Source organism: Equus caballus, chromosome 8, assembly GCF_041296265.1.
Source record: "Equus caballus isolate H_3958 breed thoroughbred chromosome 8, TB-T2T, whole genome shotgun sequence".
Classification (NCBI taxonomy): domain Eukaryota; kingdom Metazoa; phylum Chordata; class Mammalia; order Perissodactyla; family Equidae; genus Equus; species Equus caballus.
In genome coordinates this window covers 42,457,327-42,480,000 of record NC_091691.1, presented here as the reverse complement: position 1 = coordinate 42,480,000, position 22,674 = coordinate 42,457,327, and the positions used below count along the sequence as shown (strand labels likewise).

General features: G+C 34.7%; 1 protein-coding gene across 15 annotated transcripts in view; it reads right to left on the bottom strand.

The window, feature by feature from the left end:
• ANKRD12 (ankyrin repeat domain 12) overlaps nucleotides 1–22,674 on the bottom strand; it is a 137,641-nt gene that overhangs the window by 39,088 nt on the left and 75,879 nt on the right. For 13 of the 15 annotated variants that reach the window (XM_023647452.2, XM_070220576.1, XM_023647449.2 and 10 more), the window contains 4 exons: nucleotides 21,717–21,863; nucleotides 18,598–18,798; nucleotides 15,753–15,895; nucleotides 4,733–4,880 (listed from right to left, as the gene is read on the bottom strand). In XM_023647452.2, the coding sequence (XP_023503220.1) occupies nucleotides 4,733–4,880; nucleotides 15,753–15,895; nucleotides 18,598–18,798; nucleotides 21,717–21,863 (639 nt within the window). Of the gene's footprint in view, nucleotides 1–4,732; nucleotides 4,881–7,241; nucleotides 7,429–15,752; nucleotides 15,896–18,597; nucleotides 18,799–21,716; nucleotides 21,864–22,674 lie in introns of those variants that run through there. The other 2 variants (XM_005612729.4, XM_070220584.1) reach the window with 1 other exon arrangement.

Genomic DNA, 22,674 nt, shown 5'->3' with positions numbered 1-22,674 from the left:
CAGTAAAGCGCATTCACTCCTGTGACTGCCAGTTAGCAGCTGAAGCACCAGGAGGAAGCCAGCTGCTTGACTCTACGTCTTCTCAAACTTCCTTAGTCTCAGTAATGGATGACCCTGGCCTACAGGTTCAGCTGCTCCTTGGACGCATGGGGGTTGGAGAGTCCTGGCGTAACTCCTAAGGGACAGTAACCCCCCCTCACCAATTCAACAAATATTTATTGAGCAATGTCTATGTACCAAACACTTAAGGCATTTACATTTACTGGAGGGTGAGAAGAGGTGAAAATAGATACTGAAAGGAAAGTTGCCAGCTTTATAATTTCGCCTATAGTTTTAGCTCTATTCATGAACATTACTACCACCAAATACTGCTGTCAATGCTTTAAATTATATCTTTCTCTCTTTATTCACCCCCCTTGTCTCCTCTTCCTATAAACAGTGCCACTTTTGGATGGGTTATAATTAGTGGAAGCCCTGACCATTTCCTAAGTGAAATACAGAAACTCTCACTACTGCTGGTCCCTTCTCAAAACTATTGAAAACCTATCAGGTTTTCCCCCTAACACATCATCTTCAGAATTTCTTAGTATTAAAAAAAAAAAAAAATCAATATCCTGCATCTTATATGTGCCATTTATCTTAACTGAGTTTTGTACAAAATTACCCCAAACAAGTATAAATCACCTATTAAATACATGCTTAACTTCTTAGTCTTGCTCATTTTTTAAAGTTTGATATGCTTTTAAGTCATTTTTATTTTTTTCTACAGCTTCTTCATTTTCATTTCCATGCAATTTACCTGTTGAAGAAGCACAACAGTTTGCGTTCCCAGTTTGGATTTTTCTTGGTGCAGTTCACTATGTTCCCCTGACTTTGGTGGTTCCTGCAAATGGCAGCTGGATCCTGAGGAGTGGCAGTGTAGGGTATTCTTTCATCAGGGGGCATGTAATGTTTTCTTTCTTGCTCATTTTTTATTTAATGTTAGCAACTGTTGATACTCAATGCTTGGATGTATTAACTAATTGGGAGTTGCAAAATGGCCGATTTTTTTTTGCATTCTTTTAGCTGGATTAATTTTATAAGAAAACACTTCTCCTTACCTATAACGAGGTTACCCAATGATGGAGTTCATATAGGAAAGGGAAGATAAACGATTTTTTCTCTTTTTTGCCTAATCCTTAAGATAATAAACTGGTTCTCTGATAAGGCCTTTTGACAAGACCTTATATTAGTCTTTGACAGCTTCCCTGAAATATGCAATGCAAGCTCATATTATATATTTCCTGCCCCAGACTCAGAATCATCTATTTTTTCCAAGAAGACTTGGTTTTCTTTTAATAGAAAAATATTTCAAGATTATAATCCAGGCACTAGGAATGATTAGCGTTACTGTCTTAGTTGTTGCTTTTAGATCTTTCTCACTGAACAAAACAAGGAAATTTTATGTATTTGTAAATATTTTAAGTTTTCTTTGGAAATAATTTCACTCACAAAAAGTTAGAAAAATAAAAAATATTAAACACCATATATCCTTTACCCAGATTTGCCTATTGTTAATGTTTTACTCTTGTTTGATAATGTGCTCTCTATATATACATGTGTGTATATATACATTTTTTTCCCTGAACTATATGAAGGTAAATTACAAACATCATGGCTCTTTATCCCTTTGACATCAGTGCCTATTTCCTAAGACATAAGGATATTTTCTTGTTGCCACAGTATAGTTGTCAACTTCATAAATTTACATTGATAAACACTAATCTACTGTCCATATTCCTAGTTAAATGATCTAAAAATGTCCTTTATAATCATTTTTCCCCTCTAGTACAGAATCCAGGCTAGGATCAGGTATTGCCTTTAATTATTACCTCTTTAGAGAGTCTGGAACATACTGCCTTTACTGATATTTCATAACACTGACATTTCTTAATCTTCCATGGCATTGGCATTCAAAAAGGAACATTCTTCATGATTATGCATTCTTAGCCAGAATGCTATAAAAGCGATGTTATATCCTTCTCATGGTATCACATCTGGAAGCACATGATGTATATCTGTCCCTCCTTTGATGATGTTAATTTTGATCATATAGTTCAGGTGTTGCTAGATTTCTCTACCATATAATCACTGGGTTTTTTCCCTCCTTTCATGTAAATATCCTGCTCTTCATCAAAAAATTCCCCCTAGATTTATCAGCTATTAGTGACTCTTGCCTAATCATCTTTACCATGAAGGGTGTAAGTGATCAGGTAGGGGAAGGGACTGACTAGGAAGGGGCATAAGGAACTTTTTGGAGTGATGGAGATATTCTGTTTCTTCATAAGCCTGGCTTATACAGGTCTATGTGTTTCTCATACTCAAAGAACATTATATTAAATAAAGAATTGTTACTTTCACAAATGTAAATATTACCTAAAATACTCATATACAAAAACTGAACTCTGATTAATGAAATGCATGCTAAAGTATTTAGAAATGTTCACAACTTGTTTTGAAATGCATTAAAAAATAAGATGGATTGATGGGTAGATGGATGGACAGATAGATATGTGATAATATAATAAAGGAAATATAGCAAAAAATTAACAACTGTAAAATGTAGCTGGTGACTACAGGGTGCTCACTCTAAAATTCTTTGAACTTTGCTGTATGTTTAGACATTTTCATAATAAAATATTGAGATTTTAACTTCTGCGCAGCAAAGGAAATCATCAACAAAATGAAAAGGCAACCTACTTAACGAAAGAAAATATTTGCAAACCATATATCTTGTAAGGGGTTAATATCCAAAATATATAAAGAAGTGATACAACTCAACAGTAGACAGACAAACAATCTGATGTAAAAACAGGCAGAGGATCTGAATAGACATTTTTCCAAGGAAGACATATGGATGGCCAACATGTACATGAAAAGATACTCAACGTCACTAATCATCAGGGACTGCAAATCAAAACCACAATGAGGTATCACCTCACACCTGTTAGAATGGCTATTATCAAAAAGACAACACATAATAAGTATTGGCGAGGATGTAGAGAAAAGGGAACCCTTGTGCACTGTTGGTGGCAATGTAAATTGGTACAGCCGCTATGGAAAACAGTACGGAAGTGACTTAAAAAATTAAAAAGAGAATTACCATATGATCCAACAATTCCACTTCTAGGTATTTATCCAAAGAAAATGAAAACACTAATTTGAAAAGATATGTGTACTCCTATGTTCATTGCAGCATTATTTACAATAGCTAAGATATGGAAACAATCTAAGTGTCCACTGATAGATGAATGGATAAAGAAAATGTGGTATGTGTGTACACACACACACACACACACACACACACACACACACACACAGTGGAATACTATTCAGCCATAAAAAGAAGGAAATCTTGCCATTTGTGACAATACGGATGGAACTTGAGGGCATTATGCTAAGTGAAATTAGTCAGACAGAGAAAGAAATACAAATACCATATGATGTCATTTCTATGTAGAATCTAAAAACAAAGACTAAGTTCAGAGATATAGAGAATACATTGATGGTTGCCAGAAGTAGGGGTTAGGAGGTGGGCGAAATGGGTGAAGGGGGTCAAAAGGTATGATCTTCCAGTTATAAAATAAGTCATGGGGATGTAATGTCCATCATGATGACTGCATCAAGATGACTGTGTCATAATGATGACATGATGACTACAGTTAATAAGACTGTATTTGAAAGTTGCTAAGAGAGTACATCTCGAAAGTCCTCATCACAACGAAAAAAAGTTTTTGTAACTATGTATGGTGATAAATGTTAACCAGACTTATTGGAGTGATCATTTTACAATGAATACAAATATCAAATCATTATTTTGTACACCTGAAACTAGTGTTATATGTCAATTATAACTCAATAAAAGAAAAAAAAAGTAAAGGGTAGATCTTTCTGCCTCAAAACTATAGATGTTCTCCTATTGTCTTCTGGCAATGGCTGAGATTAAATAAGTATGGTTTGATTATTATTACCTTACATATAACAACAAAAAAGTAGTATTACCTAATTGCTTATAGAAATTCTTTAAAATTCTGTGAGGATATGGCTAGTTATGAGACTTATTAAATTCTTTTTCATTGATTTTTGCCTGAAACATGGTGAACGCTTCCAATCTGTAGACAAAAGACTTTCTTCAATAAAGGAAGGTTTTTTCTGTTATATTTTTAATTGTTTGGGTTTTCTTAAAAAAACTCTGAGCATGCCAAAAGTTTTCTGAAATATTCTTGTGGATCTTTCCTTTTTGAAATTGTATTCGTAAAACTGTGCTCCCACCTTGCAACAATGACCAGAGTTCAACCACCTATATCACACAAGTAAAAATGCAGAGACGACTCAGTAATACCGGGAAAAGACAGGAAGAGCTTGGTTAGTAGCTCTCTAATTCATAAAAGAATGAAAAGAAGTCAGGATAGCAGCAGTGGAGGTATTAATGGGGAGATATTCTGCAGTAGGCTGCAATGTAATATCAGCAATTTGTGGGGAAAAAATCATGGAAATAGGGCAATAGCATTATAACTCCATTTATACAGAGAATGTGTAGCAAATACCTAGGTTTCTAAATCCACAAATCTTAAAAGCTGGCTAGCATTATTCTAAGGTACTCAAACATTTTACGTGTTATAAAGTAGAAGTAAAATGTTCTACTAAATTTCATGTCAAACAAAGAGTTGAATGTAGATTATATGAAACGAACCTGTGTAACTTTCATCATCATCAGATAAAGGCACCTCTCTTTTTAGCAGCAATTCCAATTCCTCTGTTTCTGCTACATCCACTGGGCGCTCCCCGTGTTTATTAGCTTGAAATGGATTTCCACCATGACGAAGTAACAGTTTCACTATCTGCAAAATTAAATAACAGGAAGATTTAGTCCCTTCATAGACTGTATCATTTCAACTATTCTCTTGATAGCACTCATAATATCCTTCTATCTGATCTACTCTGCCTCCACTCCTCATAGTGACTATTCTAAATCATGATTACTCTCTTCAAGTTCCATCTTCATTGCCATCACCCTGCATCTGATGACCTTATCTACTACAAAGAAATTTCCTCCTTAAAATTTAAGCTGGGCTATTTTAGCACTAAATCTTATCATTTTTCTTTGTGTTTCATCATTCAACAAATATTTATTACCTACTAATATGTACTGCTCCAAGTTCTGCAGATAAATCAGTGAACAAGAATAACAAGCTCCCTGGCCTCTTGGAATGTGTATTCTAGAGGGAGCCTCAAAAAGAAGTATTTCCCTTCTGTTTAAGGCTAGTATCATGACGAGGGCTCTTAGTCTTGTTCTTTTCCCCGTCTCCCAGGAATTTAAACTAACATTAACTGACACAGATTTACTTAGAACTAACAAGGCTTAAATTTCAAGGTTCTCACTTTCATGGTCTCCTTACAAGGCCCTATTATCTAATTTTGTATTCATTGCTTTGAAATTTTTCTTAAAGAAACCCTCTCCTCCCCCACCAAATTTTTTTTTTTCCCTCCCCCACCAAATTTTGTAAGCTTTGGGCTCCACAAAACTAGGATCTGCCTGGTTAGTTGTTCCATTTCTTTTCTTTGTTGCTTCTTATCCTTTTCCTTTCTATATTTTTAACTTCTTTTTGATTGGCTCCTTTCTAGAAGCCCATCTCTCCAGTTCACGTCTCTTTCACCTTAAGACATGAAACAGATAAAACAAAAAACTGTTCAAACTTATACTCCCCTCCTCTAGCTCACTCTCTTCTTTCCTTTACAGTCAACCTCCTGAAAAGATGTTTAACCCCTGCAGCCTTGACCTTTTTATTGGCCCTTGACTCTTCTACTTAAAATTATGCTATTCTCAGTCCTATGAAATAGGTCTTCTAAGATCTGTAAAGATCTAAGCCAATGATTGTTTCCCTAGAGCTCTATTCTTGATTCACTGTCTCATGCTCTAGTCTACATCATCTCTTTGGAGATCTCACTCACTCGACTGTGTGAATGTGATGACAATTATGCAATCCATTCATTCATTCTCATTTTCTTGCTTTCTCAGCCTTCTCTCTTGAGCTCCAAACCCAAACATCCAAATGTTCACTGGATATATGCAACTCAATATATTTTTATTTCAGTAGAACAGCTGAAACCAATAGGTCCCAAACAGAGTTCATTAAACTTACACGCTTATCTTCTATCTATTTCACTTCTCAGTGACTGGCAGCAAAATATACCCGGTTATTGAAGACAAAAAGCTGGGAGTCATCACTGACACTTGTTTTTCACTTAGACTCTACATCTAATAGGTGGCCAAGTGCTATTAATTCTGCTTCCTTACCATCTCTTGTTTTGAGCTTCCAATTCCATTGACCTTAGTGTGTTCTATCATACGTAAATATATACTATAATTTATTAACATATTGCTCCCCTTATTCTAGACCATAAACTTCATGTGGGATCAAGTCTTTATTCGTCTTTGTATTTCCAACACATAACTATGACATTTTCTGGTACTTAGAAAATATATCATGTCTTTTCAAAGAAACAATATTAAACAAGATTCTGTAAAGTAGGAATTTCTAACAAATGAAAGTATTTAAGAATAATGGAAGATTCATAGTGAATTAAATAATGAAAAATTTTTTCTAGACAATGAAAGCAGCAGCTATTGATGTGGAAAATTTGAAATGTAAAAGAATGTGTGAAGAAAAACTACTCATGATTCCAATTGTTAATATCTTATTCTTCATTTTGTTTACTACTTTTTATCAAATTATACATGCTTATGATTTTAAAAGATCAACTAGCTTTTCAAGGCTGCTGCTGAAGAACAACTGTCCCTGATACTTATCTCCAAGCAACATACTTAGCCTCTTGCTTCTATATTTTTCAGTTTTAGGCACTGTCTACAGTCTTACAATGGAAGACATGGATTCAGCACTCTTTCCCCAACTCTCCTCCCATACACATACACCTCCCTCCCTCCTAATTTTCCAATAGAGTTATATTATTTTTTTGCATGCATTATTATGATTAATATAAATGTTGAGCCAAGTAGTACACTATGACTAAATTTCCATTCTTATGCAATTTTATTTTCCCCCATGAAGTTATGCTGATTTTTCATTTGCTTAGTTTTCTACATAGTCACCTTTAATTCACCCCCTTTTCTGCTACAAGTATAGATCTCTTCAATTTAATATACTATCATTCTTTTTGGTTAGAAACTCCTTTCTCCAGACCTTCTAACTTGCTCTAAAATGGTTGGTGGCTCTCCAGATTTGCTTCCCAGTTGTCATCTTGGCATCTCCCTTAATCCTACCATCCCAGAAACACCCTTCTTCTCAATTTTATGTTGGATTATATAGATCTTATCTTCTTTCTTGGTTTACTCCCTCATTTTGTTGAATCATCAACTCCAGGAGATTCCTGAGAAAGAGTAAAGTAAGTATTTTGAAATTTTTACATGTCAGAAAATATTTTTATCCTATCCTCACTGGATTAATACTTAGCCTAGATATAGAATAATTTTCTCTCCAATTTTGAAGGCATCACTCCATTATCTTCTAGCTTCTAGTGTTGTTACTGAAAGTCTGATGCCATTCTGATTTTCTACCTTTATGAAACTTGCTTTTCTCTCTCTAAGCCTGAGGACATTCTTTGCTCCCATTGTTCTGAAATTCCAGGATAACGTATCTTTGTCCTGGTCTTTTTATATCCATTGACCTGAGCACTCAATTGCCCTTTCAATCTGAAACCCCATGTTCCCTCAGTTCTGGGAAAATTTCTAGTTTTATTTATTTGATAATGTCCTTTTTGTTTTCACTGTTCTGTCTTCTAAGAACTCTTGTTAAGATATTGGATCTCGTAAATTAATCTTCTTTTTCTGAATTTCCCCTCCTCCATCTTTGTCTTTCTGTTTCCTAGTTTCTAGATTTCCTCAACACTCCATTTTTTCATTTATGCTACCATATTATTAATTTTCAAGAGCTTTTTAAAATTTCTTGACTGTTCCTTGTTTAATGCATCCAGTTGTTTCATGGCGACAATAAACTCATCTCTTTGGCAAATTCAGTGGTTTTTTTGAAGTTCCTCCTGGCATTATTGTATTTTCCAAGTTCCTACTTTTCTATTTACTTGTTTTGGTCTTTGCTTTCCACATTAGAGACTTTCCTCAAATGTCAGGTGACTGATCACTGGCTGTCTACATTAAGGGTAAGGCACTAAAAGACTTAGTTTTGTAGCATGGGTAGGACTAGTTGACAGATGGACTTCATGCTAGTGCGATATGACTAGGCCACTTCATCAGATGCCCACCCCCTCATCCTCCCAACCTTGGCTAGTTCAATTTCCAACTAGAGAAATCTTTCAACTCTTGGCTAGAACTCTAAGCCTTACTGTCAGCATCCTGGTTGCTGATAGGAAGCTGGAGTCTTAATGTTCTATATGTTTTACTTAATTAACTTACACTCAATCCTTACTCTGAACTATTCTGGCAGTCTGGCAGTCCAGAATATATGATTTACACTTGCCAGGAAACAAACCTCCAATCATCTGCCAGGCTGGGAAAGGTGCAGTCATCTGGATGTGTAGGGTCAGAAGGGGATATGAAGGTCAAAAAGACTGATCCAATCCTCTTGTTTCAGTCCTGTCTTAAGAGGCACTTCCGGAAGTACCCAGTGCCATCAATTCCTGAGCTTCAGTTTTTCTAGGAGTTGGAATGGCTTTGGTTTCAATTTTCTTGGATCTTCTAAATCAGGGGTTGGCAAATTTGGTCTGTAGGCCAAATGTGGCCTGCCAACTAAGAATAGTTTTCATATTTAAAAAAAAATACTTTAAAAAGGATTAGTAAACAAGAAGTACAGAGGAGCAGGAAGAGGGAAGAGGGGGTGGCAGAGGAAGCATGTGGCTTGCAAAATCTAAAATATTTACTATTTGGCCCTTTCCAGAAAAAGTCTGCCAAACCCTTATTTTAGGTCAGTAACCACTCATTCCTCTAATTTCCATTTGCCAAAATGTTGATTTTCTTGTCTCTTCTGTTCTTTGTCCTTGTGGGTCTATGTCCTTTAAAATCTCCCTTTACTATCATTTCAGGGGTTTGAGAAGGTAACCGAAGTAAAAAACTTTTAGTTACTATAAATAATACTGTAGTGAACATCTTCATAAGTTGAAAAATTTCCATTTTTAAGCTTATTTCCTTAGGCTAGAACTCTAGAATGAGAAAACAGAATAAAGGATCTTGATACTGCTGAAAGCTTTTTATACCCATGAGGAAATAATCAACAAATATTTATGACATGCCTATGATGAGTCAGGGACAGGTGGTTCATTCAAACATGTTACGAAAACTGTAACCTAAATAATCAACACTTTATAGATTAATTATTCTAAAAAGGAGTTAAAGTAACTTAAAGTTGCTTAAAACATAGCAGGCAACAAATTAGAAGTAAGTGAAAATGATTAGACAAGAAGAAAATAAAGGTATATATCCAAAACAGAACTAAAATGAGAGTATTATAAAAATCTATATCATGAAGTATTATACACTTGCAAAAGGCAGGCTAAAGATTAGGTTCTTAGTAAGATATGCTAATCTTCTTACTCTAAATAATTTAAAACAGGCTACAGAATTGCTGTCTTTCTGCTTCTCCCACCTCAGAAATGTTTTATAGATGGTTGAAGTTGTCAGGAGCACTAATGAGTGAAAGAAATCCAGTTCTTTGGTAGTGACTCATAATATATGGTACAGATATATACAAATGAGAGTTTTTGGTGGCTCTCAGTTCCCTCCTCCTCCTCCTCAGGCACAAGTAAAAGAACAAGGAGAAAATAGCTCTCAATAGCTCTGAATTGTGACTCCTACTATCCTAGGCATGTTGGTAGGAGGAAAAGCAAAGGTCTCTTGAAAATAGCATGTCAGTCTCCCTCTGGAAAGAGACCAGAAATAGTGTTTGAGTCCCTATAAGTATATGAGCTCAAAGGTCAGCTTCTAGAAATATTTTGTGGCTATGTGCACATTTAGAAACTTTATTCATAGAAACCTGTCTTACTCACAAGGCATAATTCTTTAACATTACATTTAGAAATCAGGAAATCTTTATATATCACATTTAAATAAAAACTATCTTTGATAAACTCTCAATAATGCACTAAAAAAAAGAGAAAGGGCCAAAAGAATAACACTTAAAATATCACAGGAAAAAAAATCAGTTTCTGATAAATTCAGTGGAAAGGGAAATAAATATACCCTATATTTGTCAGGCCTTACGGATTAAGTATTTGGCATTCTCCTTAGCCTCAGTCAGTTATCTATCCATCCATCCATCCATGTACCTACACATGCATCCATGCAGAATTTATTAAGTGCTTCTCCTGCGGCAAGTGGTTCCAGGGGTCTCTAACACAAAACAATACAAAAAGCCTGTATGTGTGGTATTCACTGTGTTTTGCAGGAAAGAGACAAGTAGATCAGTAAAAAATAATGTAGTAAGTGCTATCATCCAGGTATGTACAAACTGCCAAAGGAGGAGAAAAGACTGGTCCATTGGTAAGCAAGGAGCAGTTTAGGAAAAATAACATTTACAGGCTATATTTTTGTTCAAAATTAGAACTTCTTTGAGAATCATGAAAAATATCTTATAAAAAACATAAATGAGAAAAACAGCATTTTTAATTTCCAAGTTCTAGTTTCTAAAATACTGAGTGTATCTGAAAAATAGCTTTTTAAACTTTCACCTCTGACATTTCTGTAACATTTTAGATTTCAAGGTGTGTTTACATGCAGTGTCTTTTTTCCTTCAAAATATCCTCTTCAGATAGGTATTATTTAACTTAAAGATAAGGAAATGGAGGTTTGAAGAAGAAAAGTAATGTGTTCAAGATCACACAGTTGGCAAACCGGCCAGGCCAGAACTGAATTCACATCTATATTCACTCTAAATTCCATTTTTTCCTCAATCAAAATAAAATGCCCTTTTAATAAGATAGGCAGCATGACACTAAAATTTTTTATTGTGTGTCAAAAAAAGAAAATAAGGCACAGAATGTTTGCTGCTAGAGGGAGGGAAAAAAAGGGGGATTTTTCCAGTAGAAACGTATGAGATAATATCGAAATCCGATCTAGGACATTACAAAGCATGTCTTATACCTCACTCACCAGAGCGTGGAGATACTGTATTGAAAAACAACTCTTTCAGAATAATGAATCATTTTTGTCCTAAAAAGACACAGATTTATCCCTTTCAGTCCCTTAATTTGGACTCACACTAGTTCAATAAACTTGGGAGTATCTTGGAGGAGTGGGACCTCTTGTGTTATTGCTTCTCCACGCTCTGCAAGAAGTTGAGGGTATTGGAATTTAACAGGCCATACTGTTTTAACAAGAGACACCAGAAGGTTGTTCGCTTACTGTGATGATTAAAAGAATACATACATATAAAGTATTTGGAACATTTCTAGTCTCATAGTGAAGACACACAAACATTGCCGTGAGAAGTTAATGTAACGTAATTCACAAATAAAATACATGATCATGAAAGATAAGTTATTACTATTTGGCTTCATGCTCCAGTCATCATATTATTCTGTGAATATGAGTATTTTTCTTACTGTAGAATCTAATTGCCATTTTTCATATTAAGTTATTTGACTTTGGGAAGTATTCACTGAAGTATATTGACTCAAAAAAGACAAATCCAACTACCTAAAAATACAAAGGTACAAAAATCTCAGATAAATAATTCATGTGACACTCCATTAGTAGGTCTTTTTTAATATGAAAAATTTCAGTAATTCCAAATGTTGTTTAGATCAATAAGCAATTACATCTTCACCTGCAATAAAGATGTAAAAGAAGACCTGTGTCCATTTCCATGCAGATTGTTCCAATACTCCTCAAAGAAAACGTTATTTTGGGCAGTGAGTTTCAAGCAGAGGTAACTGCTAATTTCATGGAACTGAGAGTAAAACAAGATATTAAATATGATGGTAGTGTTCATCCAGTTTAAAAAGAAATGCGTGGGGGCCAGCTCGGTGGCATAGCAGTTAAGTTCGCACGTTCTGCTTTGGCAGCCCCGGGTTCGCTGGTTCGGATCCCAGGTGCAGATCTACGCACTGCTTGTCAAGCCGTGCTGTGGCAGGCGTCCCACATATAAAGTAAAGGAAGATGGGCATGGATGTTAGCTCAGGTCCAGTCTCCCTCAGCAAAAAGAGCAGGATTGGCAGAAGATGCTAGTTTAGGGCTAATCTTCCTCAAAAAAAAAAAAAAAAAAAAAAAAAAAAAGAAAGGAAAAAGAAAAGAAATGCTGTGTACATTCGCCAGACTTGCCAAAAGATAACCAAATCTTCTTCTTCCATCACTATCACTGGTCTATTCAATAGGAAAACAACGCATAAGGAAGGAAATTTTTAAAGGGAATTTCCAGACCTTATGCCACATAACAGGCACTCAGGCTTGAGGTCACCATGAAAATAAAGTTTTACCTGAGTGTCTGGAGTTTGGGAGTTCACATACACCAGTGTTTGACTCTTGCCTGGAGAAACCTGAGTGAAAGGTTGATTGGATTTGCTGCTGATATCAAAGGAAGGAGGGAGGGTGGTCATGGAAACAATTTGCAAGTTAGTGCCATCAAGTCAAATCCAACTCCTAGCAACCCTGTGTACAGCAGAGTAGAACCCTGCCCGGTGTTTTTGTGCCATCCTCTCACCTTCCAGCGCCCTAGCAGACAATGCTCCACTGCCATTCATAGGGTTTTCATGGCCCATTTTTTTGGAAGTGGATGGCCAGGTCCTTCTTCCTAGTCTGTTTAGTCTGGAAGCTCCACTGAAACCTGTCCATCATGGGTGACCCTGCTGGTATCTGAAACACTGGTGGCATATCAGCATCATAGCAACACACAGCTGCCACCGTATAACAACCAAGAGATGGGTGTTGTGGTTCCCTGATTGCGAAACAAACCTAGCCCCTGGTAGTGAAAGCGCCAAATCTTAACCATTCGACCACCAGGGCTAGCTGTATGTTCACTAGTGTTGAAGACATGGTGTGTGTTTCCATGAGCCAAGCCTATACTGTGGATTGGAGCTGAGAGGTACGTGAAAACGGATCAATAGGGCCAGGTAACAGTGCAGTGCAGAAGCTTCTAGCCCAAGTGTATAGTGGATATTGTGTACTGCACAGATCCTCTCTTCTGGAACAAGATACTTATTTCCCCAACTGCTTAGAGTATTGCTTGCTAACAACTTACAGCTGAGTTCTTCACCAGGAATTGCCACTGCCAAAGGGAGCAGCATCCCGTAAGGGTTAGGCCTCTTTGCTGTCAGCAGCTACCATCCAATAGCTGGTCCACATAGGGGCACAAAGACCTAGCCCTAAATCAGAATATCTTGGAAAAGCATCCCAGTATCAGGAATTCCCTGAGAGAAAGGCCCTGAGGCCTTTGTTACAACTGCATCACAGTTCAGCTTCTCCCTCTGTCCTATCTTGCTGCTGTCACATCCTTACAGGTGCTGTTTCAGAGATCACGTCTCCCCTCCTCCTATCTCTGCAATCATCTGCAAATTTCTGTCTCAGAATCTCAGGGTACCCAACCTACAGCAGATGCTGCTGAGAGTGGTCCTAGGAGCAAACTCTAAAAAAGGATTTTTAAGCTATAATTACATGCTGGTTAGCCATAATGTGGAGTACTAATAGCCCTGGCATATGGTGGTCATGAAATTATTCAAACTTTCACAGGTCTCTGAGAGATACCAGGGAAACAGTAATTATAATGATTATGATTCTCTTCTCAAGGCCTCACAGCCAGCTGAATGCACCTTATCCATCCCTGAAGAAGAGAGATTTATTCTTAAATAAGAGTAAGTTTCTATGTTTAGGTATCAGCACAGAAGAGAACCATTTTGCGGTACTTAAGTCAGGAGGATGAAATAAAAATTTCTGTAAGATAGAATAAGTTTGCAGTCTCCCCTCACCACTGTCACACCAAAACTCTTCCTATGCTTGGCTTCTAGAATGCTGGAAAACGTTCTTATGTCAGCCAGACTGGAAAGTAAAGTATTTCTTTCTGGAGAAACTATCTGTCCCAAGGGAAGGACCTACAAATACTGACATTTAGGAGACTTCTAACAAAACAGCCATCTTGTCCTCCAAACATACTACAGAGAAGTCCACTAATCAACAAGCTCCGTACATTACACATCTTGTCAATCAGGCTTTTTAGAGCTTCATTCAAACATGAGTGAACAGAAGTTAGCAGAAGATCTCTAACTTGAAAAATACAGCAAAACAGAGCAATAACATGAAGGATCTTTGGGAAATTTCTGACCACGCAGGAAGTAGAACAAACCATTTAATATCCTTGGAGAATTAAGACGGGCACCCAGAAAAGAAATCTCATGGAGACAAGTGTGAGAATCTCACATGGGATTAATGGTAAGCAATATCCCAGGACAGCACCTATGCTACCGATAAAAGAGCAATTACTCCCGATTAGAGCAGGATACAATTATTTTGTATATAAGGATATGAGAAATCCCACAGATATTCCTCAAAAATAGTAAACTGATCAATGTGTCTGACCTTATTTAGAGGCATTTTATAGTTGTATCAGAGAGTAAGGAACAACCCCACAATAGTTGTACAGAACACTAAATAACAAAAAGTAGAACAAGGCAATGTATGACCCCAGGTAATAAACAAAAATCCAAAAAAGAAAATATAATTACAGTATATACTCTGTGAGTCTTCCAGCAGCAATATTTAATAAAATCCTTTGCAGGAAGTCAATAAATAGCAACTAAAAATTGAAAAGCAAAATAGCTTGCATCTTGTTAGAAATAGAGGTAACTACTCGAAGAAACCATCTACAATAGCTGTTTTTGGCTAAAGGTACTGGGAAGTGGGGAGGGATGGGAAGGAGCCAGGAGTTATCCTTATAAGCTGAGTAGTAATTTTCAACTTTCTAAACTATGTGCAAAGTATTCTTTGATAAAAGTAACAAGTAAAAGAGAAAACCTATTTATTTGAAAAACAAAATCCTGCTTTAGAATCATTGCTAATAGTGCCCAGGCTGACTTGCTCTGGCTGTGGCAGGTTACAGCAACTGAATTAAGCATTAAACACACTCAAAACATGAGCTTCATTACTCAAAGACTGTTTTAACTTTGATATCAACACGCCCAAGATTCCAAATGGTACTGGAATGTAAAACTCAGCATGGTTCATATTACTACAACAAAACAAATTAAACATGATATTTAAAAATGCCATTAATTTGTAAGCATATATAATCATGTTTGATTACAATATCATGTTTTTATTATTATACACATAAGCCATTGGAATATATTAAATAATGTCAGGTAAAATGCAGGAATAGGTGTTTTGTATAAAGGGATCACTAAATATTAACAAGTCTAAAAAAAATAAAAAGATAGGCAGGATGACACTGTAAAATTTTTATTATATGTAAAATCTGCTTTAACCACTACATCTGACAGACTGGCCTTGAAATAAAAATTTTGCCAAGCTGTTCAATTAATTATCAAATTAAACAGATTTTTATGAAAAGATAATACTAAATCTGATTATGACAGGAATTAGCAGAAGGTAGAAAAAAGAGAAAATAAAATATAGATGAGCTAATCAGGCAATGAGTGAACTATGACATGAGATTACATGACTAAGAAGTAAACTAAATTATTCTGGGTTGAATCTATATTTCGGAAATGTGTATTGTTGATTTTTCTATCATACTTACATCTCTGTGCCCACTACTAGCAGAATCATGAAGTGGAGTGTCATCATCTAATCCTTGTGTGTTAACATCTGCTCCAGCTGCTATAAGGATCTTAGCAACATCATAATATCCAACATTGCAAGCTTCATGCAGTGGTGTCCAACCTAAAGTTAGAGTATTAACTTAATATATCGTTCACTTGTATTAATTCAATATATATACTTTTTATATACATAACCCTGTATAACATACTGATTCTAAATGCACACAGTACAGAAGGAAAAAGGAGTGACAAACAAGCTGGTGGAAATAAAAACTAAGAACATCACCAATTTTACAAAAGGTTCATTCACAATAATTACTATTTCCGTTAGGGCAAAAGTAATTGACAAAAGTATTAAACATTTAAGCTTATCCAATAAATAGAAACTTGCTGTAATTTATAACAAACATCTGAACTATGGAAAAATAGAAAAATGAGGCAAAACCTTAATAAGCTTGTTAGGGCCTTTTAGTAAACAAAAACCCCTATGTTTTAACGGTTTTCATCTGTTAAGGTGCTATAATCTTTTCTAGACTTAATACTTATTTAAATGGAAATAAATTTATCATTTTAGTTACTTTTGTAATAAAAAAGTTACATGTTCATGAAAGACAAATTAGAAAACATAAAAACACAAAGCAGAAAAGAAGCATTACCCTTAATTCCACCATCCAGATATAATAAAGAACCTAGCAGAAATCCTACGAGCTTCCCTCGCTCCCGTATTTATAATTTTAGAACAAAACTGGGAAGGTTTTTTAACCTGCTTCTTCTACTTACAATGAAAACAATCTCCTATGTCATTACACTTTTCTACAACATAGTATTGCACTGACTAATTTAAACAAGCTCCTACTACTGGGCATTTAGATTATTTCTAATTTTTAAATATTAGAAACAATGCTGTAACAAACATCCTAACAACTAAATCTTCATGCACATCCATGATTAAATATTTAAGACAAATTCTTAGAAGTGGAATTGTTAAAAAAAGGGAAAACTACATTTTTTTGGTTTCCGATAGATACTAATACCAAGTTTTCCTCCAGAAAGGATGCTGCACATTTTAAGTCTCATTCTTTAAAGTAAAGCCCTGCATATTGCCCTTTTCCCCACTCATATCAAACAGAGAAATAAATTTCAGGAGTATTCTAATAGGGCTAACGTAAAAGCAAAACAAAAACCAAAATTAGGAAATGACAAAATATAGGGGTATAGTTTTATGATACAGGGTCAGAGAAGGCTTTCTTAAATAAAATACCAAAGAACCCAAATGAAAAGATTAACCGATATTATCACAAAATATTAAAACTTTAGTACAGTAAACAACACTCTAATGAAAATCCAAACATACCCACAGACTGAAAATCTTTACACATTTGATAGAGAATTAAAATCTACACTAAAGGAAGGGCTCTTACATATTAATAATTCTATCGAACCATAAGAAAATGGGCAAAAGACTGGATCTGGCAATTCACAGAATACATACAAACTTATAATATGCACAAGAAGAAATATTCACTGTCACTATTGAAAAGAAAATTCAAATTAAAATAGATCTTTTTTACATTGTCAGATTATTAATAATTAAATTGATAATATTCAGTTTTAGTGAAAATGTGAGGAAAAGGGCTCTTTCATATACTCTTGATGGGAGCGTAAACTGACAACAAAAGATTTTTTGAAGGGCCATTTACCTGTATTTTAAATTTTAACATTTTAAATATGTATCACCTTTGATTTAGCAGTTTCCTTTCTATTGAAATCCTTCCATAGCTATACACAAAGATATTTTTGTAAGAGTGTTCACTAAAGTACTACCCATGGAATCTATATTATACAGTATTTGCAGCTGATGAAATGAAATGAATGTAGAATTACCTGTATGTACTGACAGAAATATCTGTAAGACATTAAGTAAATGGCAGATTGCAGAACTAGAGGTTGATGGCTATAGATGGAGTGATCTGATTTTTTTAAAAAAGCTGCATAAAAAAATGTTCATTTCACATTTATAATGAAAATGCATGGAAAAGATAACCTCCAAATTGTTAACAATAGTTCTGTGGGGAAGAAGGGGGGTATTAACATATAGTAGGTGAAACTAAAGAGATTTCTACATTGTGCCCTGTATACTTCTACTGTTTGAATTCTTTACAGTAAGAATGTATTCGCATGGCATTTGAATAATTAAAAGGACACACCACCACTACTTTCTTATAGTCCTCATGTTCAAATTAACGTGTTATTTAAACTAATTAATTAATTAATTAGTCTTTCCTCCTCTAAGCCCCAGTACACAGTTGTATATTCTAGTTGTAGGTCCTTCCAGTTCTTCTACGTAAGCCACAGCATGGCTACTGACAGATGAATGGTGTCGTTCTGCACTTGGGAACCAAACCCCAGCTGCCAAACCAGAGAGTGCCAAACTTTAAGCACTAGACCATCAGGCTGGCTCAGTAAGTGTTCTTGAAAGACTTATGAATGAATTAACTACTTTGAAAACATTATATAACACTAATTGACTAGAATAAAACCTAAATTGGATAAGGAATTATATAGTAATATGTTATATAAGTAAACAAAAATATAAGTTTAATATTTAAAAATGTGAGTAATCATTGACATGAAATTGTAGCAGAGATCAGGGTTTTACGTACACATTCCAAAACAGTTTTGTGATAAAGTACACTTTAGAACTCGTTCACTTTAGCAGGAGGAATAAAGAATGTAGAACCATTAAACAGTAACCAGAATCTGTTTAGATGAAAAGTTTTAAATTTTAGTTCCTGATTATTAGTCTTTAATTATCCCTCTTACCTGCAAAATCTTTCACATTCACATTTGCCCCTAAACTTATTAATTCTTTAACTTGTTTCACATCTCCTCGAATAGCTGCCATGTGTAAAGGAGTTTCACCACGTTCATTTCTTTTATTAACTTTATCTTTTTGTCGAGATGAGGAACTAGGAGTTTTCTTTTGGGCTGGTGTTGTTTGTGATGGATGATTTGGTGTGGAATCTATAAGAAAGAACAAAGTTGACAAAAGTTCTGGGCTAAATATTTTGTATATTCATTTAAACAAAATGAATTTTGTTTCAGTGATAAAAATGAATTTTTAATTCATTCATTTTTATAGGTAATGTGTTAATTTCCTGGAACAGGGAGAGTATCTTCTCACTCCGATGATCTGAAACTTGACTTGGATGATACATTAATAATTTGACCCAAAACATAGAGTTAGGGTTTCTACTTCCTTTAGGGTTATCAAATATTGCATGAGCCAATTTAGAAAAAAACGTTTTATTCTGTCAATTCATAACACTGGCTTAAAATGAAGATAAAGTATCAAGCATGCACCTTAAAAGTATTTGCTCAATGAATAATCTTATAAACTGCAAAAAAAAATTTACTTTCCAAAGCATATTATGCTATTATTGTAAGACCTCGATGAAACGACACTGAAGGCTAGAGTTCACACCTCTGACTTGGACAAAATGTTGGAGGTCTGTTCAAATACTAAATGCAAATTAAGGTCATGGATGATTTTAGCACGAAAACGAAGCTTAAGATATATAAGAAATATGGACAGTATGGATAAAAGCCTTTAAAAAGTGGGCTGATAAAAGTAAAAAAATTGTGCTTTCTTTGATTCCCATCTTTTGATTTTTGTTCCAGTTTCTTTATTAAAAACAAGAAAGTTAAACTAGGTGATGCCCAAAGTCCTCTCCTCCTCATTTCAGAACTATTGGGGGAAAAAAACAAAGAAAAAACTAGTCTTAATCAGTTAAGGATTCAAGACATTATGTGCAGTGTTAATAATTAATTCTGAAAATTTACATCCATTTAAGAGGAACTACTTCAAGAGAAAGCAAGTCTGAAAAATAATTTTCTAGCATCATGTAATAATTTTCTTGCAAACTGACATGATTAGAGCACTAAAGTAATATCATCCTTTCCTCAATAAGAAAAAAGTTTAAGGTTTACACTTTTTGGATTTTAAGGTACACTGTGTCAGTAAGAGTTTCCTATCTATGCATTTCTATAACGTACGCTCCATAAGAGCAAGAACATTGTCTATCTTAGTCACTGTATCTTGACTACTCAGGAAACTTCTTGGTACATAGTGGTACTCATGCAATATTTGCTGAATGAATAAATGAATTTTATTATAATCTTTACAGTCAAATTATTAAGAAAATTAGCTGTTGAACTTAAAAACAAAGAGAGACTTTTTAATTCAAACAACTTGCAAGAAAGTAACTCATACAAAATTTTGTTAGCCATACCAAAATAACATTCACAAACACAAAATAAAAGTAGTACTATCCATAATGGTAATCAGGACAAACATAAAAACACAGAAAATTAATTACGTAATGGATAAAACAATGAACCCTCAACTCCAAGCATATCTATTTCCAGGCAAACAGCTTGATATTTCCACTCTAGTTCTACATATGTTACAAAGTTAACTAAGATGTACTCTTAAATGAAAAGAACCAACTGCAGAACAGTATCATACTATAACCTTAAATTTAAAAAGAAACTACTACAAAAGATATATATTCGCATGTTTATGCCTAGAAAATTTCTAGAAGATAAGAAACTGTTAGTAGTGGTTGCCTCTCAAGGGGGGAGGTCATTGGAGATGAGGGAAGACTAACTTTTTGCTTTATTGTATTAATTCTTTAATTTAGTCTAAGGATAGAGGCTCATGGCATAAAAAAATCATTTTTAAAAGATAAAAGTCTTTCTATCTAACTATTAAATCTGATTCAAAGCCAACATTTTACAGAGACATTTTAAGTTTTAACACTGTAAAATATCTTTAATTTTGCCAATCTTTCCTAAGTTGGGGGTGGAAAGGTGGGAGAACAACCAAAACAACATGTTCTACATAAAAAGCAGAAAGCTCTAACATATTTTTCTTAGTAAAAAACATCAGATACCCTCATGCTTTGATGGAAACTATGATACATAGAAACTCAAGTATTTTACCATGTTGTCCCAGCTTTTATAAAAGGAGCCAATATAGGAAAAGTTCAGTAGAAAAACTGTTCCCTTTTCAATGCATTTCAACATGGTCTGTTATGTTACCCAAAGTCCTATGTAAGATGCCTTGAATTCAGAGCCAAAAGAAAATTTTTTTTTCTCTAGACAAAAGTGATGTACTTTCTTCTATCAGTCAGTGAGAACTACACAACTTAAAATTTTTCTTGTGTTCTTAGCTGCCAGAATGCACAGCTAAATCCAATGCTCAAAAGTAATAACTATCTCAGCCCAGCTGTCTGGATTTTATCTATGTTTCTAGCTCCTTTTAATAATCAGCAGGTTGTTTCGGTCCTGCTGGTAAGCCAGCTTCAATTATTTTTGGAGGGCACAGTACACGAATAAACACACACACACATACATGTAGCACAACACCTTAACTGGAAGTGTGAACAAATATTTTCCCTTTTAAAATAATTTAGCAGATCTTAAACAGTATAACATGGATTACACTCATTTCTAAAAGTAATAATGTGATAACATTACAAGTTATCGGCAAGGTCCTAGCGAACTGAAAAGTCATCTATAAACTTAGAAGCAGCTTTATAGAAAGTGGGGTAAAAAATTCTTCAGTAAGGTAAAAGCACATAGTTCTGCAACAGATTTCTCAAGTTAACTGACTCATTTCTAAATTACTCATTTTAGTTGACAAATATGTATGGAAAGTCCACTAAGCACAAAGATCTCTGCGCTTGTACACCTTCTCATCTAGTGGAGGATACAGACAATAAACAACTGTCATGCAAATAAATGTAAAATTACAAACATAAGAAATTTTGATTAAGTTCAAGGAAGGACAAAAATATAAAGTAGTTAAAAATAATTGTTAAGGCTAGAGTCTGAGGAAAACTAAGAATACACATGAACTCAATGATGGTAAGTGTCACCTGGACTGTTGTCCCTTGCTGTCATCTGCATAAGAAGTGCCATCTGCTTTCGTTCCGAGAGTGGATAACCAAAAAGAATGCTAACTGGTGTAGACTTCTTATTTCCAGCTTCTTTTTTTGTCTTCTTCTTTTCTGGACCTTCTTTCTCTGGAATTATTAATAAATATGTAAGAATTTGAAACAAATGTAAGCACTCAAAAGCATAACATAACATGACTTTAAAAAAAAATAGATGCTATATACGTGTACAAGAGAAATGTGTATTATATAAGAACTAGCAATGGGCAGGCAAAAGAGCACTGGACTTACATAAGCAATTTTCTTCATGAATGCTAAAAATATATATATATTATTAATTCTTTGTTTTCAGAAAATCAGTAACATTTGGAAATTTATTCCAAGCAAAATTAGTATTTTAATGATTTGTTTTATTGAGACTTAAGTTCTTCAATAACATTTCAAACATTCCTTAGTATTACATCTTTGAAACTTCTCTTTCATTCATTATAATTTTATTCTTCTTAATTACTACTAAGCCCATGTTCCTTCTATATGCTACAGCTACGTTCCTTCAAATTACTTTCCTAACTCCACTAACAATTTGTACGATCTTCTAAGGAGATAAGTATTTAAGACAAGTCTCATCACACGCAGTAATTACTGAAATAAAGCACTAAATCACTTTATTCCAGTGATAGGACAGCTGAACATGGAATGGTATTACTCAAAGCTAAAAATGAGTAAATTACAGATTTCGGGGGGAGGGGGTGTTAATAGAGATCCTGTGAAGATACAAAAGTATCTAAGGACTTTTCAAAGAGATTTGATCCATCGTAAAATCATCTCTCAGATTTAGCTATTTGGGAAGTAAATCCTTTGATATGCAGCCAGCATTCTCCAGGAAATTCAGATAGTACTGGAATCCATAGGTCAAAGAGATACAGGGTCTTTCTTTAGG